The 20626-nt window shown below is 35.5% G+C and overlaps 1 protein-coding gene across 1 annotated transcript in view; it reads right to left on the reverse strand.

Moving 5' to 3' along the window:
* Positions 1-2069: 2069 nt before the first annotated feature.
* Positions 2070-20626, reverse strand: part of GAD1 (glutamate decarboxylase 1) — a 32913-nt gene continuing 14356 nt past the window's right edge. The window contains exons 7-17 of the mRNA XM_058027452.1: positions 18421-18533; positions 16950-17065; positions 16734-16813; positions 16475-16529; positions 15382-15498; positions 15159-15223; positions 11784-11862; positions 10035-10184; positions 8593-8700; positions 7834-7923; positions 2070-6250 (exon numbers count right to left, since the gene is read on the reverse strand). Coding sequence (XP_057883435.1) covers positions 6077-6250; positions 7834-7923; positions 8593-8700; positions 10035-10184; positions 11784-11862; positions 15159-15223; positions 15382-15498; positions 16475-16529; positions 16734-16813; positions 16950-17065; positions 18421-18533 — 1147 coding nt within the window. The 3' untranslated portion in view covers positions 2070-6076. The remainder of the gene's footprint in view (positions 6251-7833; positions 7924-8592; positions 8701-10034; positions 10185-11783; positions 11863-15158; positions 15224-15381; positions 15499-16474; positions 16530-16733; positions 16814-16949; positions 17066-18420; positions 18534-20626) is intronic.

Raw genomic sequence — 20626 nt, forward strand, 5'->3', positions numbered from 1 at the left:
TCCAAACTTTGGAAGATATACATAGCATGTGACATTGATGAGAAATGTCTTATGCCTTTCTCACACTGCTTTTTAGAGACACTTTCACCTATTGGATTTAAAGTAGCACTCAAGTTTCTATTTTTTGGAAGGCCAACATGCCTGCTTTATGCACCAGCATAATTGAAACTCTTAATTATGTCACACTGAGTAGGAACTGCTTCAAACCAGCTTACACTGTGGCCACAGATGATAGACTTCTACAATCTAAGCTAAAGTAATTGTACTTACATGTGTTGATTTTGCTTGCAGTGACATTTTTTCCAGGTTTTCTTGAATGTTAAACTTAGTTTTTCTCCATTTCCTATTGTCTGCATTGATCTTACATATTTTGCTCACCCAGTTTGACACAACACCTTTCCACAAAACACAAGGCCATAAATTTTTATACAGTAATTCCTGCATCAAACCAACCATTTGTAGATGAACCAGACTGGTATCCTGTTAAAAGGTATGTAATTTGAGAATTTGAATTTGACATGATAAAGATTTGATCATTTATATAAATATCCAACACACACATACTTTAAAGGGTAGGGGAAGATAATTTACTGTTTCCTTCACTATATACTTGTTCAATATCATACTTCAACTGTCCTGAAAAATCCTACACAAAACAGTCACTATCATGAAAAACTTTTTTTTTTCTGATACACACTGAGTATGTAAGGCATGCACCCATTCTTCTTATTTATACCAATACATATAAATACATTCACAAATACACATCTCAAGTACACTTATCCAATCTGAAATAATTACATTCAGATGCTGAACAGAATACTTATACATAGCAGAAATAATTCAAGGTCTTCAGCTTTTTCTTTTATCATCATTACTAAACAACGTTCCATTTTCCCCCAGTAGATAGAAATATTAAAACAGAGAAGCAGAATTTTTCTCTGTCTTTACCAGGTCTACTTAAAATCCTCTTCTTGCATCTTACCTTTTCTTCTAACCAAAAATTTTACTTTTGCTTTGTCCAAAAGTCTGATTCTTTCAAATAGTCAAAGGAAACAGAAATCCTTCTATGTTTTGCAGCCATCCTTCCTTTCATCTTTTGCTTTCAGATAGTGTTTGCATCTTCCCATCTCTTCCTCATTTAATTCCTGTTCTTGAGTGAGCAGTACTCCCAATTCATGTATCATCATCCTCAACATAACTGTCACAGCTTGCAAATCATAAAACATTACAGGAGAAATCCAGGCAGGTGTAATTCTGTTGACCACAGAGAGCTGTGTTAACTACCCACAGCCTTCTTGTGGTCCTAACATTTTCCTGAATAGTCTGTGAATAGTCTGTGCATAAGCTGAACATTCCTTAATACTCACACAATACAATCATCTTCCATAATTTTTACATGATGGTATTTGTATGCTACACTAATTGACTTAATAAGTTTCATTGTATGTATTTTTCTCATGACTAATTTGTTTCATAAAATATTTAACTTAAAAATAAAACTGTTCTTAAGAAAACTCGTCCTAATTGAAGGATGTTCATCCTACCCTAAAGTAATCAAAATAAAATTTCCTATACAGTGTTAACATCAATGACAGTCCTGCAGATAATGCATAGAGCAGCAATTAATCAGAATTTATCTATACCATGAAAAAAAAATCATACTTATATCTACCTTAAAATTATACTTTAATTATACTGAAGTTCAAAATGTACTCTTATTTTTTCAATCCATTTGGTGTAAAAATACTAAAATTATTTTATCTCCTACAAGAGAATAGTGGGTTACCCCAAAGCATGGTCTGTAATCCAAGATTTTAAAGCACATTTTTCATATTACATACAGTACTAATGCCTCAACAATCCTGTCCAAACTGACCAAGGTTCTGTGCTTGTGGTTCTTCCTCAGTCACTGTTGGTACAAGCTCACATTCAATCCACAATTAAATTAAAAAGTTGCCTTAACATTTGCCTTACTATTTTTAAGGTGAGGGACAATGTTGCATGGCTTTTGTCTCATATTCCTAAGGAAACAAAAGATCTCACAAAAATTATATGAGACAAATTAGTAATTTTTAAGATAAACTTTTATTGAAAAATTAAAACTGCATTGCATAACTTCTTTATAACTTCAACATTTCTTAAACCACAAAACAGAGATTCTGTTTAAAAAATCCCTTCATATTTGTCACCATTCAAAAAACAGATTATGAGCTAACTTCATGATAATTTTAAAATTCTGGATTATTCCCAAGGCCCCTGCTTCTGGCTGTATGCCATGAATGGTATAATCTATCTTCTCTAAAAATTACCTTTAATAACACAATCAGAATTTTTCTCATTCAAAATCACCAGCTGCTCTTGATTTTTATCCAGTGGTCAGTCTTTTCCAAATAAATGATATCATTTCATAAGCACTGCGGCTACCTGTTCAGCTAAGATCTTGCCTACTGTTTAATTGACCTGAATTCACCCATGCAAAGTTACAGTGATTACAGGGACAAAAGTCCCTGTGATATTAAAGGCAAAATTGCTAGCTCAGAGTGTATTTTAAACCTCAGAAAAACAAAGTTGCTCACCTGGAATTAAAATGCTTTACATTAGTCAATACTCCTGTATATCCATACATCCTAATCTCTCACAGTCAATAGTATATGGATTTAAAAGAAGCAAATTTCCAGGTGAGCCTTAGTCTGAGAAGCTGTGGCATATTACTCAGATGGAAATGACCTAATAAGAAAAAAGATGAGTTTTCTCACTAATGAGTACAACTGCTCTGTTAAAATCAGTTAACCAAGTCAGAAATTATTACGAGCACAGTGCCTGTTGAACACAGTATATCTCATAGGAAAACACCCCAGAAGCTGATGTTAGAATCAAAAGCTTTGCAAAAATCCAATTGTGGTCATCTGTGTCAAGACACAACACTGCAGAAAAGCAAGATAAATGCAGAGGGTAGGAAGATAAATCTAAGCCCTCTGTCTTTAGAGACAACACCTATGCATTGACTGTCTCACTTCCAAAACAAGCAGAAGGAGCTCCATTATTCCCACTCAGCTGCAAACCATCAATGGCAAAAGGAAGAGCCTCTGATGCTTTTAACCTTCAAAACACAAGGTACTTCATAAAAGGAAGAAGCAGAAATGTTAGTGAGCAAAACATTATACATGCACTGAGGAGATCTAGATCTGTTTCTGACTGCATTTCAGAACTGTCAGGGGTGTGCTGTGTGAATGCCATCAGCTGTATTCTGGTCCTTCCTACAGCTTCATGATCAGGATAAGGATGGTTCTCTTCACCTTATTTATTTGCTTCAAGGAGAATTAACAGCTCAGATACATTAAACTACTATTAGAATGTTGAGATGGTGATCTGGTTATAGGGTTCTTGAGGTTAAAATATTAAGGTTAGAGGACTGGGGGGGAAATGGAGCTTTAGTAATACCATTATTGACAAGGGAGATGGAGGAAATCAGAAATTCCCACCTAAGAACTGGGGTAATCATAAGAACCATGGCATTTGTGTGGAAGACCTAAAATCCTCTAGTGAAGCTAAGTCACCAGTTATATGTCTTTGGATTAATTATATTAGCTCATATTGTTTCTCATAAACAAGAAGGACTGAAAGAATTTTTTCAATCTTCTGTAGCTGCCCTTTGAATAAAGTAAAACTGAGACCAGATTTCAGACAGAAGTCTGAAATAAAAATGTGACATGTGCTTCTTCAAAACAAGCTTCTTCCTGTACTCTAAGAACAGCTCTCAATGAGAGGTCTTCCAGTTTTGATGAATAGCTGGTATCTATAAAGAATAGCATTCAATATTATGGAAGTTAACACTAAAGTCAATGTTTATGCCAACTACACGAGTACTGCAGGCCTCAGGTCATACAGCATGGATGTTTCCATCAGGAAATGTCAAGTGTTGAATTCACAGTAATACAATAGGCTTATAATTGAGCAAGATTGAGGTTTGAGATCAAGAAGGCAAGAAACTAACAACACTGTCTGGAAAAAATCTAATGAAAGGAATACTGTATTGGTAAGATTACTAGGGGGTTTCATGATATGGAATAACAATGCAGATCAATTTAGAAAGTCATACTCATAAATCTAAAGGTCAGTGACAAATTTACAATAATTTTTCGCTTCAACTCAATTTGAAGAAAAGATTTTACAGAAGATTTTGAAAGAGGAATAAGCAAGAGATCTATGAAAACCTGGAAAGGCTGTGCTGTAGGAGACAGCATTTACTGTAGCAGCTTCTTCCTTCTCCCTGTGCTAACACAAACCTGAGATACCATCCTCAAAGGACAACCAGTGGGACCTGCAGGATGGAAATCTCTCTTACCTGTAGCTGTCTTTCCACAGGACTGACAGGGGTCAGAGAGACTGCAAAAACTGCACGGCATGACTGTATTTCACTGAAAGTTTCTAAAATAATTCAATTTTATTACTGAGGTGGAGGGGAGGGAAAAAAAGCCATTAATTACTGCTTTGCAAAGAATCACGTCTGAAAACACTTGAAATTAGCATATTCCATTTATCACCATGACACTAACTCAGTGAACAGAGGATTATTGAATCTCCATTTTGTTCCACTACTCTGTTTCTAGTATGGACTTTTCCACTCAGTAATATTGATTAGCTAATGATTAAAATTGACCAAGCTGCAGATGAATCTGGTGTCTATACTTTGAAAAGACTAACCAGTTGAAATTATTGGGACAAGCTGGCTGTATTAAAAGATACTGAGATTCCTTTTGGTTTTATTTAATTTATAAGCTCCAAATTCCATTTTAGTGAAATTCCATTTCACTAAAAGAATGATGTGGTTAAAACTCCCACAGAATTTAGTTCAAATGGTCACAGAGGTCAGTTCTGAAATAAAACTCAAAAACAGGGGCCTTGGTTAGCAATCAATATTCACTAGAAAAGCATTCAGAACACTGAACAGTCTGACATTACAATAAATAAAACTGAAATTTCTAATAATTCTAATAGATTAAAGGGATCCAATAATTTGATAGTCTATACACAATGTCAGAATTCCTTATCTTCAGTAAAATTATCTGTAAGTTATACTTTAAGGGCACTAGGATTTAAACAAAAGTGTCGACTAATATTTTCATATTTATTCTTTGGCTCACAAAGACACTAAAATACCATAAACATTATTTAGAACTTCAATAATATATAAATAGGTTACATTACAAACAGAAGAAAATACAAGACAACTCTTCAGCATGGTAAATCTCTGCATATAAATAAGCAAATGTTTCAGATACCTACAATTAAACAGTTATCTTGCTGTAAAACTATTACATTTAAATCCTTTTACACAAATTAATTTAACAATAATATACACAATCTACACAAATTAACCTCTAAAAATACAGCAATAATATACCTGTTACAATGACTCTGCTACTGTCATCCCCTGATTTGACACTAAAGGGCAAGTACAACTGTTTTACTCAAAGGTGCTCTTAGAGATTGTTGTTTTGTATGTGAGAAAAGCACCAACAATAAGATCTAATACTGTTATACATTTTCTTTAGCTCCTAAGAATCTACATTTTAGAAATGTTTCTATATGTCTATTTCTGTCTGGCAGAAAAACTTGTAGCACATTATCCACATCAAAGTTGTTGAAGGAAAACTTAATTTTCTTAAAGTGGAAAACATGCTGTGGCTTTGATCTAACTTTATAACCACTTTATATATATATATATATATATGTATGTATATATATAATTATATATATTTATTTATACTGTACATATATACTGTGCAGAGATCTTAATTTGCTATTTTAATATCTATTAATTTTCTGCTGTCTACAATAAACAAGACCAATGTAAGAGTCAATAATACTTCAACTTCAAGATAATACATTTTCCCTCAATAATATGATCTACCAACACATATATATTTCAGTAGCCTATAGTTGTTTTGTTTAAGGATGTCTTAGGAGATTGCAACTTACAGAATTTCCTTTAAACATGTTCTGCAGAACTGGGTTTTAAAAATAGCCAGTGCTGGAAAACAGTGAATTCAAGAAATAAATCATTCAATCCCTACAGCTCCTGCCCCAGCCTCTCAATTTCCTCAATGAGGAAGTCAATGTCAGACTTGGTTGCTGCTGGGTTTGAGATGACCATTCGGAAGAAGTTGACTTTATCGCCCTGAGGCTGATATCCAACCATGGTGGTGCCTGACTCCATCATCAATGCCTTGATTTTTGGTGCCACCTTTATCATAAAAAAAAAAAATCACAAAAAGAGAGAGAGACACACACACACAAAGAGAGAAGAAAAAAATTATTCTTTCCTTGTATATCACAGCATTTCTTTATTCAGAAAAAAGAAATTGACAGGCATTTGTTTTAATAAAAGATGTCTGTAAGAAGAAAAAGCTTGGAAAACTAAATAAGATTGAAAAACTGTGTAAGATTGGCTAATTAAAGAAAAATTGACAACAATAACATCCATCTTTTTGATTTACAAATTAATAGTATCCCAGAGTATTTGCTGTGTAATAATTTTATATATTAAATGTATATCTCATTTCTTTGTGCTGAAGATTTTGTCATGATGAAACATTTTCTGCTTCTGTATGAATGTCCACTCCAGACCTTCTTGAGGGTAGTGGATATTTTCCATGAGAATATTATGTATTCTCAAAACATTTTATGGTGGGGGACAACAATGGAAATTTTTCAACAAGATCTAAGTAATAAAGAATATTTTTTGTTAGGATAAGCCATGGAAACCTTCCAGTAGTTTTGCAGTACTGTGCATTTACCACAATCTCACTTCCTTGGTTTAATTTACAAGGAATAATGTTCTGACAGTCTTAATATTTGGTATTGACTAAGCCCAGTTTTTCCATCCAGACTTTCATTCTCCTGCTCTACTCTCTGCCAGGCAAGGTCAGATGTCTGGCTCTTTCACTGTTTTGTAGAATGCTTTATGATGTCCTCTAACATTTAACAGGGTTAAATCAAATATTTCATCCCTCTTGCTGTTTCTTACTTCTTACCGCTATCTTCCTCTATTCTCTCTTTGTTTTGGCAATTTCTTTATCTAACATGGGACTGGCTTGACTCAGGAATTTTACCCAGGAATTTCTAGTCCCTTCTATTCTCTTCCCCCATTGTGATGCAGCCATTAAATCCTCTACAAAATCTCCCAAGTTTGCTCATTCTTCTCCCTTCCTTAACAAACACACATACAGACACAAAGAGCAATTATTTTTGACACTGTGATGTAATTCTTTTGTCTCCTGAATGTATTTCATTCCTCTTCTGTCTAAAACACTACTACAAAATTACTGTATTTTGCTTCCCTCAAGTCCTGAATAACATTATATCTTTTCTGGTGGTGCTTCTATGATGCCTTCCCTTTCCTCTACTACTTCAAATAAATGTATCCCAAAGTCCTCCAAAGGGTATTCATTTTCACTGAAATGCATTATTAATGCAATGGCATTTAAAATCAGAATAAATACCTGAGAAGGAACTCACAGGTTTTCATGTCCTTTACCTGTCCAAGCATTTTCCAACAATTACCCTCTGTTTCTCTTGTAGATAAGCTGTCCTATCCAAAGAAGACTGTGATTCTGTAGGTCTAGCTACTTTTTGAAGGCTTGTAACACTTTCAGCACAGGATAACTGAATATGTTCTGAATCTGGTTCTACAGGCAAAACATTACTTTTGAACATCAATATAAATGAAAGACACAAGTGAACAAATATCAAGGTCATTACAAGCAATGGAGAACTGACATCTCAGAATTTGGAATTATCCTTTTACATTTAACCAAAAATATTTACCCTGTGTAACTTTTCTCTTCTCTCATCAGAGTCTGGCATGCCCCTGAGACTTGGAGGAATATACCAAAAACATACATTTGTATGCTCTGGCTGCAAAAAGAACCAAACATATGCATCAATTAAAAAAATTATACAGCTCATTCCCACACTAAAGGCTAGTCAGTAGCATATTTTATCACAGACATGAAAGACAAAATATAGTATTAACTTTTCTAGTCCTGCATGTTAAACAGACAGAAATGGATTACAGTACTGCTGCTTGCTCTGCTGCCTTAGATTCCCTATACATTGTCCCATTTGCAATGTTTAGGTTGCTAATGAAGTGCAAGTGCTTTTCACCCTTGTGCAGTTCTATGAGTAACTGTTTTTCAGGATCACAGCAAGGGCAATCCAATTTTCCTTTCCTTAGCAAAGGGAGAAATGAAGTTTATACTATGATCCAAAGGTTTCTGTACTGGCCCTGGCAAAAGAATATACAGTAAAAATAGCAGATTCTCACTTATGTACTAATAATCTCAGTATGAGTAGGTTGTATTAAAGCGTTCTTCATGCCCTAAACTGAGAGGGCCTCTGTGGAAGAAGAGGAGATAAACCTGACATTTATGGTACAAAACCACATGTATTTGACAAAAAATCTGCTCAGATGCCAATAGTCATGTAGTTCTTTAGAAAATCAGAGCAGTTTTGCATAGCTGTCTTGAAGAACTGTGAGAAGCATGAAGACAGATTTGGCTCACACATATGTGAAAGCAAACTTACCTGCCCTTCAAATACCATCTCAAATTCTTCTCTGTTTTTGATTTTAGTGTAGAGATATTCTGCCAGCTCCAGGCACTTATTGATCTGATTTTCAAATCCTACTGTACCCTATTTTAATAAGAAAGTAGGTATTAGTTAAATGGTCATTTTTTTTCCTGCTCTGATGCAATCACCTTTTCAGATAAGTTTCACTCTTAAATATTTTCAGGGAGAAAACATTTAGCAGTACTATTTTTTGTAACTTAAAAGTAGCATTAATCAACAGTTAAAAAGTGGCTAAAGGTGGCCCAATTGTAAGTCACTGATTGGTTTGTCTCATTTTAAGAGAATTTATTATGAAAATAACAAGGACTTTCACTATTTTTAGTAGATTATTTTTAGTCTTTTATATTTTTTGGGCTTCCAAAAATATTATGGATATCATGTCCTGGCTTCACAGCTGCTGCTGAAAGACCAGAAACTTAGAATGGGAATTCAGTTGAAAGTGTAAGAATTGGGAAGTAAAATATTTCCTCTGAACAGTTTGCTAGAAATGTGCATTTAACCAGCAAGCAAGAGTCTGCAATATGTTTATTGTGTCACTTGCCTACCCACTGATATCTTGTCAAGGTCATAATCCCAGAAAAAGTATATGAATATTGATAATAAATAGTTGGGGGGTTTCTTAAAGTACACTTTGTACATGAATGAAGAAGCAAGCATCTTCTCCCAAAGTGAAAATTAGTTTATGATTTTAGAGTTTATCATTAGATTTAATATCATTTTTATTTTAAAAATTAGACTCTGGACAGGTTACCCAACTGAATTCCCATTTTGCCAGCAGAAGATCAAGAATAACAGCATAGAGATGACTACAGATAAAGCAACAAAAATGGGATGTGTTTTCTTGACTACATGAATCCTCATCTTGTGAACATGTAAGCCTGGACAAAAGCCCATGCTTAAATGCATCCATCCAGACATACCACAGTAGTACCAGAATAACTGTGGAATCATCACTTGGGCAATGCTTGCTCAGAGAAAGGCCTTGTTTTGAGTTAAAAAGTCACTTATAAAATTTATGCATTGAAATGTCATATTCAAAGGATGAATATGACATTTCAAGTCATCAAGGCTGCTCTGCTGTTACAAGTAATCTGTCATAAAATACTATCCAAGTGTAGAGCATCACAACAAGAGATCATTTTGGTGCCCTGCACTCTATGGTTTTTCTGCAGGACTCATCTAGTGACTTAAATCTTTCTTCTAATTGCCATCTGAATTTACTGACAGCTAGCATTGTTCTACAATTCACATAGTTCCTAAGTTAATACTTGGATATTTCTGTGTTTAGAGATTGCAATGACACAAACATGTATGTTAAAATGAAATATTCCATTGCATGACACTTAGAAATTAAATAAATACATTTCTGGGTTTTGAGCTAAACTTTTGTTATTTACCTTTGCTTTCCACATCAACCAGAATTTGAAAATGTCTACATGTCGACCACACTGTATTGCCTTATCTCCAGTGTCATAGGAGACATCATACTGCTTGTCTGGCTGGAAGAGATAGCCTGCACACATTTGATTGCAGCCCTGAAGGATCCCCTACAACAAAAAACATGTACACTTACATGACTTACCTGGCATTTGTGCATGAGAGAATGTACATATTAATAATGTATAAAAATGTATTTCAAACTTGTACAGGAGGATTGTTCTTTGATGGGACATATTATAACATACTGACCTTGTTTTGCAAACCTGAGCCACAAAATTAATTTCATTAACCTAAGGTGGTTCTTTTAGAAGTCTCTGAGTAGCCATATGGTTTTACACACAGAAACACCCCCCTGAGAAAACATTCACAGATTAATTTGGAGACTTAGTTTGTGATATTAGCTTTCACCACTTCAATTTATAAGCCTATGTTCTTTAAACTTAAATTTATGATTTGCTAAATTACCCACTAGAATAAAGCTGTGGTCTCTCAATGCAATAGATTGCTACACAAAATTGAGTGAAAAATGTAATTGAAGGTTTAAACTTTGAATGTTGTTCAGCTTTATGACACTTAACATTAGGGATAAGTATAAGCACAAATAACATAAACTGGACATTTTTTGCATATAAATTCATATGGTTCACAGACCAACAGAAATCTAGGGACTACTGGAAAAAATGCCTGGTGGAAACACCAAGCAGCAAATTCCTTATGTTACACAGAAGTCTTATATGTGATGTTTCTAAAATGGTTCATATTTCCTTTAGAGTTTAAAACTGCTTTTTGCAAGAAACTTGAAGACACCAGTGTGTCTCATAAATGCAAAAACATCTATCAATGTTCTCATACAGAGAACAAAAACTCTTGCCAGAATCCTGCAATAGCTAGCACAATAAGCATGCACGCCACTAAACAAAGGCTTGTGCTTCCCTTCAATAGATGTGTTTGACAAAGGGAAATAAATGCTGCAGTCCTCAGTTTAGAGATGGATTGGTTGGAAGAGCAATGGCAGACCTAGGGCTGCAGCTTCCAATTCTTCCATTCCAATTCTATACACAGGGATTACTGCTTCAACTAAGTGCTTCTAGTAGCAATTGGCATACAAGAGGTTAGTAGGCAACATCATTAGTCCTATCCACATGTGATACCACATATGATATGATTTTTTAAAAATCATTTAATAAAAATATGTATGGCTTAAAAGAAACAAGACACAAGGTTTTTCTTTAATTGATGACAACTAAGAATCTAGATGCTAGCCCTAAGAGTCGTAATAAGACCAGCATGTTTTCTTTTCAACAGAACTGGGAAACTTCTAAACCACTATGTAAGGTGAAAACTTGCTTCTTAAGCATTTTAGACTGTGACCAAGTACTAAAGCCAAGGTTCTATGTTCAATGTATCATAGAAACAAGGGGGCAGGTTCTCAGATGAAGGACACTAGCATGGCTCTGTTGTTGCTATCAGAATATGCAAAGATCCAACAGGTGAGGATCTGACCCATGTTGTCTACAACTTTAATTTAAAAAAGCCAAAACCCCTAGGACAGATAAAACAACTTCCAAAACACAATGTAAATCCACACAATTATTCCTTCCAAAAGAAGTTTTGAAATTAAACAGATTTTGCAGTACCCTCTTAAAAAGTAGGGCTCGATATTTACTTTTTTAAAAAAATGTTTAATTATTAAATATAAGGCAGACCTTCTCCCGGACAAGAATGGCAGAACATTGTAACAACACTCCCATCATCTTGTGTGGATTCCAAGTGACTGAGTTGGCTCTGCAAAAAAATTACACATTCAGATAGGTTTGGAAAACAGAAACTTAATCTGAAGCAGTCACCTTTGTTTTCTGCTTTCAGCTGGAAATACAGGGAGTTCTGACCATGATGATATCACTATGGGTATTATTGCTTTTTTAAGTGTCTTCTTTCCCAGCTATGCTGTCTGGGAAAGGAATTTTTTTCATGTTAACATTGCAATATCAGACTTGTGATTATTTTATATTATTACTAATACCAGCTAATAAGTATCAAACTGATTAGCTGATACAGTAACATTGTCCCCAGATGAGTTCTCTTCTAGAAATAGCACTAATAAAAATAACAAAACCTCTTTGATATGTTCTATCGATTCAAGGTACTGATTGGGAAAGTGGGAGGTGTCAGACAATTAAGGGACTAATATGAATTGTGGGAGAATACAGTTCTTTACTGAACAGCTGCTGGAAAAATAGAAAGGAAATAAAAAGATGTTCTGCATGCTTACCTGCTCTTCCAGTTAGAGCCACAGCCCTTGCTTGTCAAGCCTGTGGACTGTTAAAAGGCTTGAAAACCTTACATCTTATCCTACCATTCTCTATGTAAAGCTTAAAATTTCTTACATGTAAACATAAGTCAATGCACAAGATCACCTAATTTACAACTCAAACAGATGTTCTGTATTTTAACATACTATCCTAGACAGTTTAATGGTGACACTGAAATAAATGTGCCAACGTTGCACATCCATTGACCTCTCCACCCCAAGTAATTAATTACCAAGTGTCCCCTTGATTCACTGCATGTTCCAGAGAAGCAAAGTGCATAATTGTATTTCACAGGCTATGCATGTGTTTTTACAATGTAGTTGAAAGAAAATTAAAAGGTATTTCCTCCTCTTCTACACCCTGCTCTCAGAGAACACAGACACAACCATAGTTTCTCTGTTTTGAGGAACACAGTGATGTCTTCACCCAGTCTGAGGACCACTGATTTCCAGATACAATTCCAATCCCTGTATGTGCTAGATTAGACTGTAGCACCCCTCAGCTGAAGGAACAGTGCAGCCTGTGCTGTACCTGGGGAGCTCACCATCCATCTGACATCAGCTGCTTATGCAGTGCAAACCAGCAGATAAATAGCTCAGACTTATCTTTTAGAAAAACTTCGCCAATAGTTCAGATGAAGCAGTCAGGAAAATGGAATTTATATAACAACTTGTTTCCTTTTGAAAACACCATGCCTTCAGTTTAGCACATTCATTTAACTTTCAGGGTTTCAAACAAAGACAATTTCAAGTCGTTCCTCACAAGGAGCATTAGGTTTATGTTAACATGAAGCTGTCACTCTCTCCTCAGTGCAGCCCCCAGCCAGAGGCTGTCCCCCACAGGCAGTCCCAGCTCTGTGCCATGGCAGCATGCCAGCCCTCCATGCCAGTGTGCCCAAGCTGGCCAAGTACAACCTGTGTTATCAGGAGAGCCCAGCTGGGGCCCGTGACAGGCAATTACCCCGTGCATGTGGGCCCCATCCCCTGTCTGAAACCTGTATAGCTGACTGGGAAAGAAATCATTTCATGCTTCATAGCCTGCTGCTTTCTGTATTTACTTGAAATTATGGCCTTAATTAGCACCTTAGGGTTGACCTCAGGTCAAAAGGGGTGTGCCAAACTCCTGTGACCAAACCTCTGTATCTTAAGAAAATTATTTTGCAATGCTGCCTTAATATTAGACATGTTGCCGTGACTCACAAGTAAACTGGGCTGGGCAAATGTTGACTGGATTCTGCTGCTTCAGGGTACTCCACACCATATGCTGCTGTCCTTGCAACAGAAAGGTCCCCATGGTTTTGCTGCCAGTCCTTCCATACACTATCCTTGATGTTGTACTTATTCTTCACTTACTGCATGAGATGCCCACACCTAGGACAGTTTGTCTGCCCTAAGGAAGAGCATTGCTCACTATACTCATTTTACTATTTTACACAGTGCCATATTCAGAATGGCCAACTCAAGGGAGCAATTTAATGCTAATTTAAAAGTACATGGATAGAGCTTGCTTCAAATATTTTTTGCCTCCACAAAGGCTGATAGCTGCAATGATGGAAAAGATGTAAAGTTTGTGATTCTTCATTGCTTTTTGGATTTTTTTCAGATGGGCACCATTTTATGGTTGAGTGCTTTCAGAGAAAATCTAGAGATCAACACACCCATGGGATTATAGCATCTTCTACAGACTTGTCATCATTGGATATGGGTACAACTGTGCCAAAGACTATGCCTGGAATGACTCCTGAGTCAAAATTGTAAGAACCAGTGGGAGGGTCACATTCTCACTCTGCTGTCACTACCAATACAAATGCTTTGCCTCTTTAAGTTTGATTCAATCAAAGGCTGGCTTCTGGTCTCAGTGGGCATCTTGGTAAACTGGGTTACCTACCTGGGGGTACACACATGCTCTTTTCTGCAGACTTCACTCTGACCTCAACTAGAGCTTCCTGCTTGTTTCATGTAATCCCCACATGGCACCGACACACAGGCCCCTGTGCCCTCAGACAGGTGACATCTGTGACCCTTTCTGGCCTCCCTGTAAATGACCTCAGTCTTCTCCATGGTACAGCAGAAGTGTAGCAGCTCTGTCTATCATAGTCCTTTCAAGCCTTAAAGGTACTGAAACTTGCCCCTGAAAATTGCTGCTAATTCAGTCGCTACCTCCTCTCATTGTTGTACACACCTATCTATTTGTGTGTGTGTTTGTGTATAAATAAAAGTGATATAAGACTAAGCATATGTATGCGTTCCATTTACAGAACTCATGAACATACACTCTCTATTTTCCAGAAAATGTGCAAATATCTTTCAGGAGAGAACCTCTACAAATTCCCACTGTGGGTATTCATGCTCAAACACCTTCTCTGGATCCCTCACTTATCACTGGTATTCTCAAAGCCCTACATTTCAGAGATTGTCTAGGTCTCACACTTCATTTTTTTCTTCAAATATTCTCCATCCATTCCCAGACTTATGATCCCTCCAAAGCTATTCACAGAACAACCTCAGCTCCTTTTTGCCAAGTAATATCCTTGTCTTCCTTCAAATCTGCTGAAAACTTACCTCTCACTCAATGGTACATCACAGATTTTTTTCTGTAGCATTGTTTCCATCTCCCTAGTCCGAACCTTTTCCTCTTGCCTCACTATTGTTTAATTTAGTGTTTAAACTCCTCACTGTAGCAAAGGAACATTTTCATGAATTGCTGAAGTGTCTTGTACCTTGTGAAAGTACTTTAAGAACAGAATTACAAAGAGGCCCTGGGTAGTACCTTTCTATTCCACTCAGTTTGTGACGGTGCTTTCGGGACATTAAGAGTCCACCCCCCCAGGCAGCCTGGAAGAGACAGGAAAATGAGAAGAGTCATTTTTTTGGAAAAGCTCAACAGATTTTAGTTTACTCAGAGTCTAGTAATAAATATTTTAATTCAAGAAAAAAAACATGTAAACTGAGATCCTCTTTTGCCCCACTAGCAGCACTTTTTTGTTACTTACATCAACATGGAGCCAGAGGTTGTATTTTTCACATATATCTGCAATCTCCTGTATTGGATCAAAGGCTCCATATACTGTTGTGCCTGCAGTTGCATTTACAAAAAGAGGAACATACCCCTACCACAAAAAAAAAAAAAAAAAAGTCAGCCATAAATTGAAAACACTTTCAGAGAGAAAAAAAAAGGAAAAAGAAAAAAGAAAATAATTTCAGAAATATTATCTCATTTTGTAACCTAAAAATGTTTTATAAAGAATATTATTTTGTTAAATCTCTTTCAGTGAAGAGATTCAAACAATGTAGTGGAAGATGAACAATATTCAAGTAAATTTGGGACTTTTACAGTGATATAAACAAAAATTAATTAAATATGATTTGTAAGTCATTATTTGAAAGCTTGAAATTGTTCCTTTAGTCCTTATCTACTAATAAACAGAACAAAGCAGAACAAAGCAATCTAAAACAAAAGCAATAAATGAGAAACTATCAGATCAAAGAGAGACAGTTTTGAATTAGATGAAATAAATGTGAGCTGCTATTTCATAGAGTTCCCAAATATAAAGAAGTTAAGAAATAAAAAAAAACAACCTTGATTCCTCTTTGGTTATTTTATTAAAAATCCATGGGTTTTCCCACTGCATTGATTCAAGAAATAGCAATTAATGCCAAAAATTTAATCTTACTGTCTATATTTAATGAATATACGTGCTACCTACATGAAGTCTATAGGATTTTTAAGGGCTCTCTAGAATCTTTTATGAGTTTGGCTAAGTTTAAAAGTTTAGATAAAAGATTTTGTGTTTCCATGCTTGTTTCCATATGCTTCCACACAGGAAGTTATTTTTAAAAATCATGAGCTACAGTTGTGGTTCAAGAGTTAAAAAGTCTTTTGGTTTTAAACAGAAAATGGAAACCTCACCAAGAAATACAGATAATTCTGTAAACAATACATGAATGTATAATTAAACATATAAAAATACTGTTATTGTATTTATATCATTATGATGTTCTCTTTAATGTCCACACTCTGGCTTCAAAGGAAGAAGCAATTTTACTAAGCCAAGCATTTAAGCACCAGTTTTTTAAAACACAAACCTTTTCTTTTGCTTCCAGAATTTTTGCCTCCAAATCAGCTGGGATTATTTTGCCTCTGTAATTATCACAGAAACAAAAAGGCAAAGAAAGTTAAAGAATGTATATGTAAATAATAGCTGCAGTTGAAATAATTTAATAGGATTTTCTCAACAGGCCATTAGCATCTTGACACACTGTACTAAATCAGTCCTTAAACACAATAAAACAAATTTAACACATGAACACATTTAATCTATCAAAACTTTAGCATTCATCCTACCTTTCATCGCATTTTATCAAAATAACATTGTCTGTTCCAAATCCAAGTGTAGCTCCAGCTTTCTTTATTGAGTAGTGACTCTGCAGCAAACAAATGAATATGAAATGGAGTGGTTGTTTAATGGTGAAGCATTTTCACAACATATGTCACATTATGACATATGTTGTGAAAATGTAAACTTATGTAAATTAAGAATTAGCAGTGTATTAAGCTCACATGCTCTGAGGTAAAGAGAACCAGTTTAGGGACTGCAGCCATGCCTTTGGTTTTAACTTCAGGGAAATACTTGTAGCGTGCAGCCATTATGCTGTACATGTTGGAGATCGCTCCTCCTGTGAATGAACAAATAAATGAGTAATACAATAGTGATAATGACAACAAAAAGTATATTATACCACAGACATTTGTGTCTCGTTTGCATAATGCAGTGAAAGTGGCAGTGAGCTATGAAAAAACATTTCTCTGAAATGCACTGGCATCTGTCTGAATAGCACAGGACAGACTCTCGAGAAAGCCAGAGTAACAATCAGAATTTCCTGAGTGCCATCTTTTCCAATTGCTATCATTTTGTAACACATTCCTAAAAAGTTCAGCTTCCATTGTGCTGCTTTTGTGCAAACTTCTTGTTTGCAAGAACAACAGGAACTTATTAACTTGTCTGAGATTGAAGAAATGTCACATATTGGATGGATTTATCCCTTCTTACTGTAGATGTAGAAGTAGATGCTGAAAGGTAGATTTCTACAGCTGAGCTACTTCTTCTAAACTCTCTCACAGTCACTTATGGGAAAGAGGCATGTCACAGGCTATGATTCACCTAATTTATTTTCACACTTAATTTTGAAGAATTTGAATACAGGGAAAGCACCTATTTATCTTGGTTTGCTGCTAAAAAGAGCCCTGAACAACTAGCTCAGTTCTTTGGTGCAGACCTCAAGCTTTAATAAGAACAATCTCACCCCTAAGCCTAGGATGACTTCTTCCTCTGAAATGTTGTCATTGATGAGAACACAGAAATATCTGTACTTTTCTAGCAGATAGGAATGGAGTGTGCACTTTATGTGGGCTGTTCCAAAATGAGGTGGTTTTGTCCTTTATGCTCTATGCCAGGATGGTGTTCCCTCATGCCAAACCCAGAAAAGTCCTGCTGGGCATCCACATTGTCCACACATTGGCCCAGGACCTTCACATGTTTCATCACCAGTCATTTCTTCCACTGCCTTTATGTTCCTTGCATGGGAAGACACATTGTCCTGGTCTTTATACCACAGTCATACTTGTGAATGCAATCAGATTATATCCCAGATAACGAGGCCCAGAAAGCGACAGACAACCACAAACTTTTTCTGACTGTAAGCCCAAATCCTTGCTGACCACCAAAGAAAGAAACCAGTACATGATTTTTGAGAACTTCTAGTCAAAAGGAGCTGTGGTTGCTCAGTGTCTCCAGAAATGAAGCTCATAAAAGGGGTGTTTAAATGCCTAACTCTGTACTGTGGTCAAGTTTTAAATGCCTAGTACATAGCCATACACAGAGATAATTTTTGACCCCAACTATTCTGTTGATGTTTAAACAAAGCATTCCTACTTCTAAATTGCACATAGTGTGAGTATTCAGACACAGCCTATGTTTATTTTAACTTTCAAAATTTTAGTCAAACCACCAAAACAGAGAAGAAAAACTCACCAGGTGAGAATATTCCATCACCATCTTTGTTTGACCATCCAATAATCTCCCTCATCTTTCGAAGTGTTATTTGTTCCATGAGGACAAAGACAGGAGCAATTTCATAGGTAAACCTGCATGGATAAAGCAAAAATACCAAATAAGCACAATATAGATACAGATTCTAAAAACACATGATAAATTCCCAGACTGTGATCCTTTGTTAAAATGCTCGAGGTTTCTAAAAGTTTTCCTGTAACTTGAGGTCCTGATCCTGAAACTTTACCCAAACAAAAATCCTCAGGAAGACAATATTGGAAGTACTGATGAATAAAAACTGCAGTATTATATATTTTGCAGCTTTCTATATAGTGAATGTAAGACCAAATGTTCAACATCATAGGGCTGCTGTCTTCTGTACAAGTTTGTCCTTTAAAACAACTGTTTCCCAAAGCGCCAATTCCACACTTGTGGAATAACATGCTGCTAAGTCCTTATGAAAACAGTGAACTTCATTGAGCTAAATAAAACCATAATTAGAAGTATTGAGCTAGGGTTTCAAAGTTTAAATATAATTAATTATGTGGATTTATTCTGTTGATGATCTCCAAGGACAACTTACTTCTACAATACAACGTGATCAATAACTGTCAAGAGTAATTACAAATGATGATTTTCTAATTACCAATTACCAAAACCAAGTCAGCAGTCAACTATTGTATCCACTTAATGAGGGCAAAAAACATTACATATCCTGGCATGCCCTGATGTCAGAGTCAGATATGTGGATGGAAATTGACAACCATACAACTATTTTGGTGATCAAGGTAGATGGACAAATTACTACTGCTGTAAACAAATTCTGCTTACTGTCTGTGGGGGAAAAAAAAGTAAGGGGGAAAAGGAAGCAGAGAGAAATGAAGAAATCAACCTCTGATTTCCAAAGGAATCTGTAAGAGTATGACACTCTGACACTTCAGGTTTGACTGATATTCTTTGCTTGAATAATTTTGCCAAAACGTCTGTATTGTCTCTCTAATACTAAAAAGATATTTTGAGAACAGGTACTTGAATGAGACATGATATTAAGAAGGAAACAAGTGTCTGAAAAAGCTTGTCCTTTATTTACAGCTATACTGGTTGCTTCCACTATTGATATTTTCTTCAATTTTTATGTGTCCTTAGTCCATCAGAGAAACATGACCATTATTCTTAAAATATTCCCTTAATATTAAGGATTTCTAATTTGTTTAGTTATTGTGACTGCTATTTTCAAAGCCAAAATACTACTTATTTTGTTTTTATCATCATTAGAACTGGCAGAGACAGTTCAATACTGATCTGAAGTTTGGGTGCTGCTACTATTTACAAATGGACAAAATTAATAAACCAGTGTCTGCTAATAGTGGTTTGGGGTTGTTTTGTTTTTAAGCACTGAAGTCTAGAATAGATCCCAATTTTTATTTAGGCAGAATGATCAACCTATGTCCACAGGAACTCAGCAGTCTATAGATCACTGTAGCTCAATACAAGGTACTCTTAAGTCAATGTGATTATTTTTTCCCCACCAGTTTAAACACATTTTGGGTTTTGTCCTGAGACCTTGCACACTGAATTTTGAATATCTTTAAACACAAAGAAAATACTAATTATTTATTCTATTCTGTAGTTATTTTCTAAGTCTCCAAGAACTGACAAGAAATAAATGATAGCAGATGTTTATAAATTGCAAGGCCAGTGAAGCTATATTAGTTGATGGGTATGAATTTACAAATCACGTCTAGTTAAAGCTCATTCCACCTTACTTGTTTTAAACTTAAATTATTTTGAAAAATTCTGTAAAACCCAAAAAATGTGTTTGGCTTACAAGGAACCATCAAACTTTAGAATCAATCTCCAAAAAAAAGCAGATTAGATTTTCCTATAGTTACAACATTTACAGGTATTTCTGTGAATTAACTGTCACAGTCATGAGTATCAGCTCGTTACTAACAGAATGTACTAACTGGTTTCTTGGGAGAAGCCAGTGCTGGCATAATTCTGCTCTCACATAAAGGACAAATCACTTTATCAGACCAAATTATTCTAGCTACCATTCTCTTGTTGGCCAGCATGTAAAAAGCAGTCTGAGAATAAACACAGAACATTTTACATCAATTTTCTATTCATAAGCATATTTGCACAATACTGAAAACACCCATGTATTCCCTTGTCTCAGCTAACAGTG

The sequence above is a fragment of the Melospiza georgiana genome, chromosome 7 (assembly GCF_028018845.1).
Source record: "Melospiza georgiana isolate bMelGeo1 chromosome 7, bMelGeo1.pri, whole genome shotgun sequence".
NCBI classification, from domain to species: Eukaryota; Metazoa; Chordata; class Aves; order Passeriformes; family Passerellidae; genus Melospiza; species Melospiza georgiana.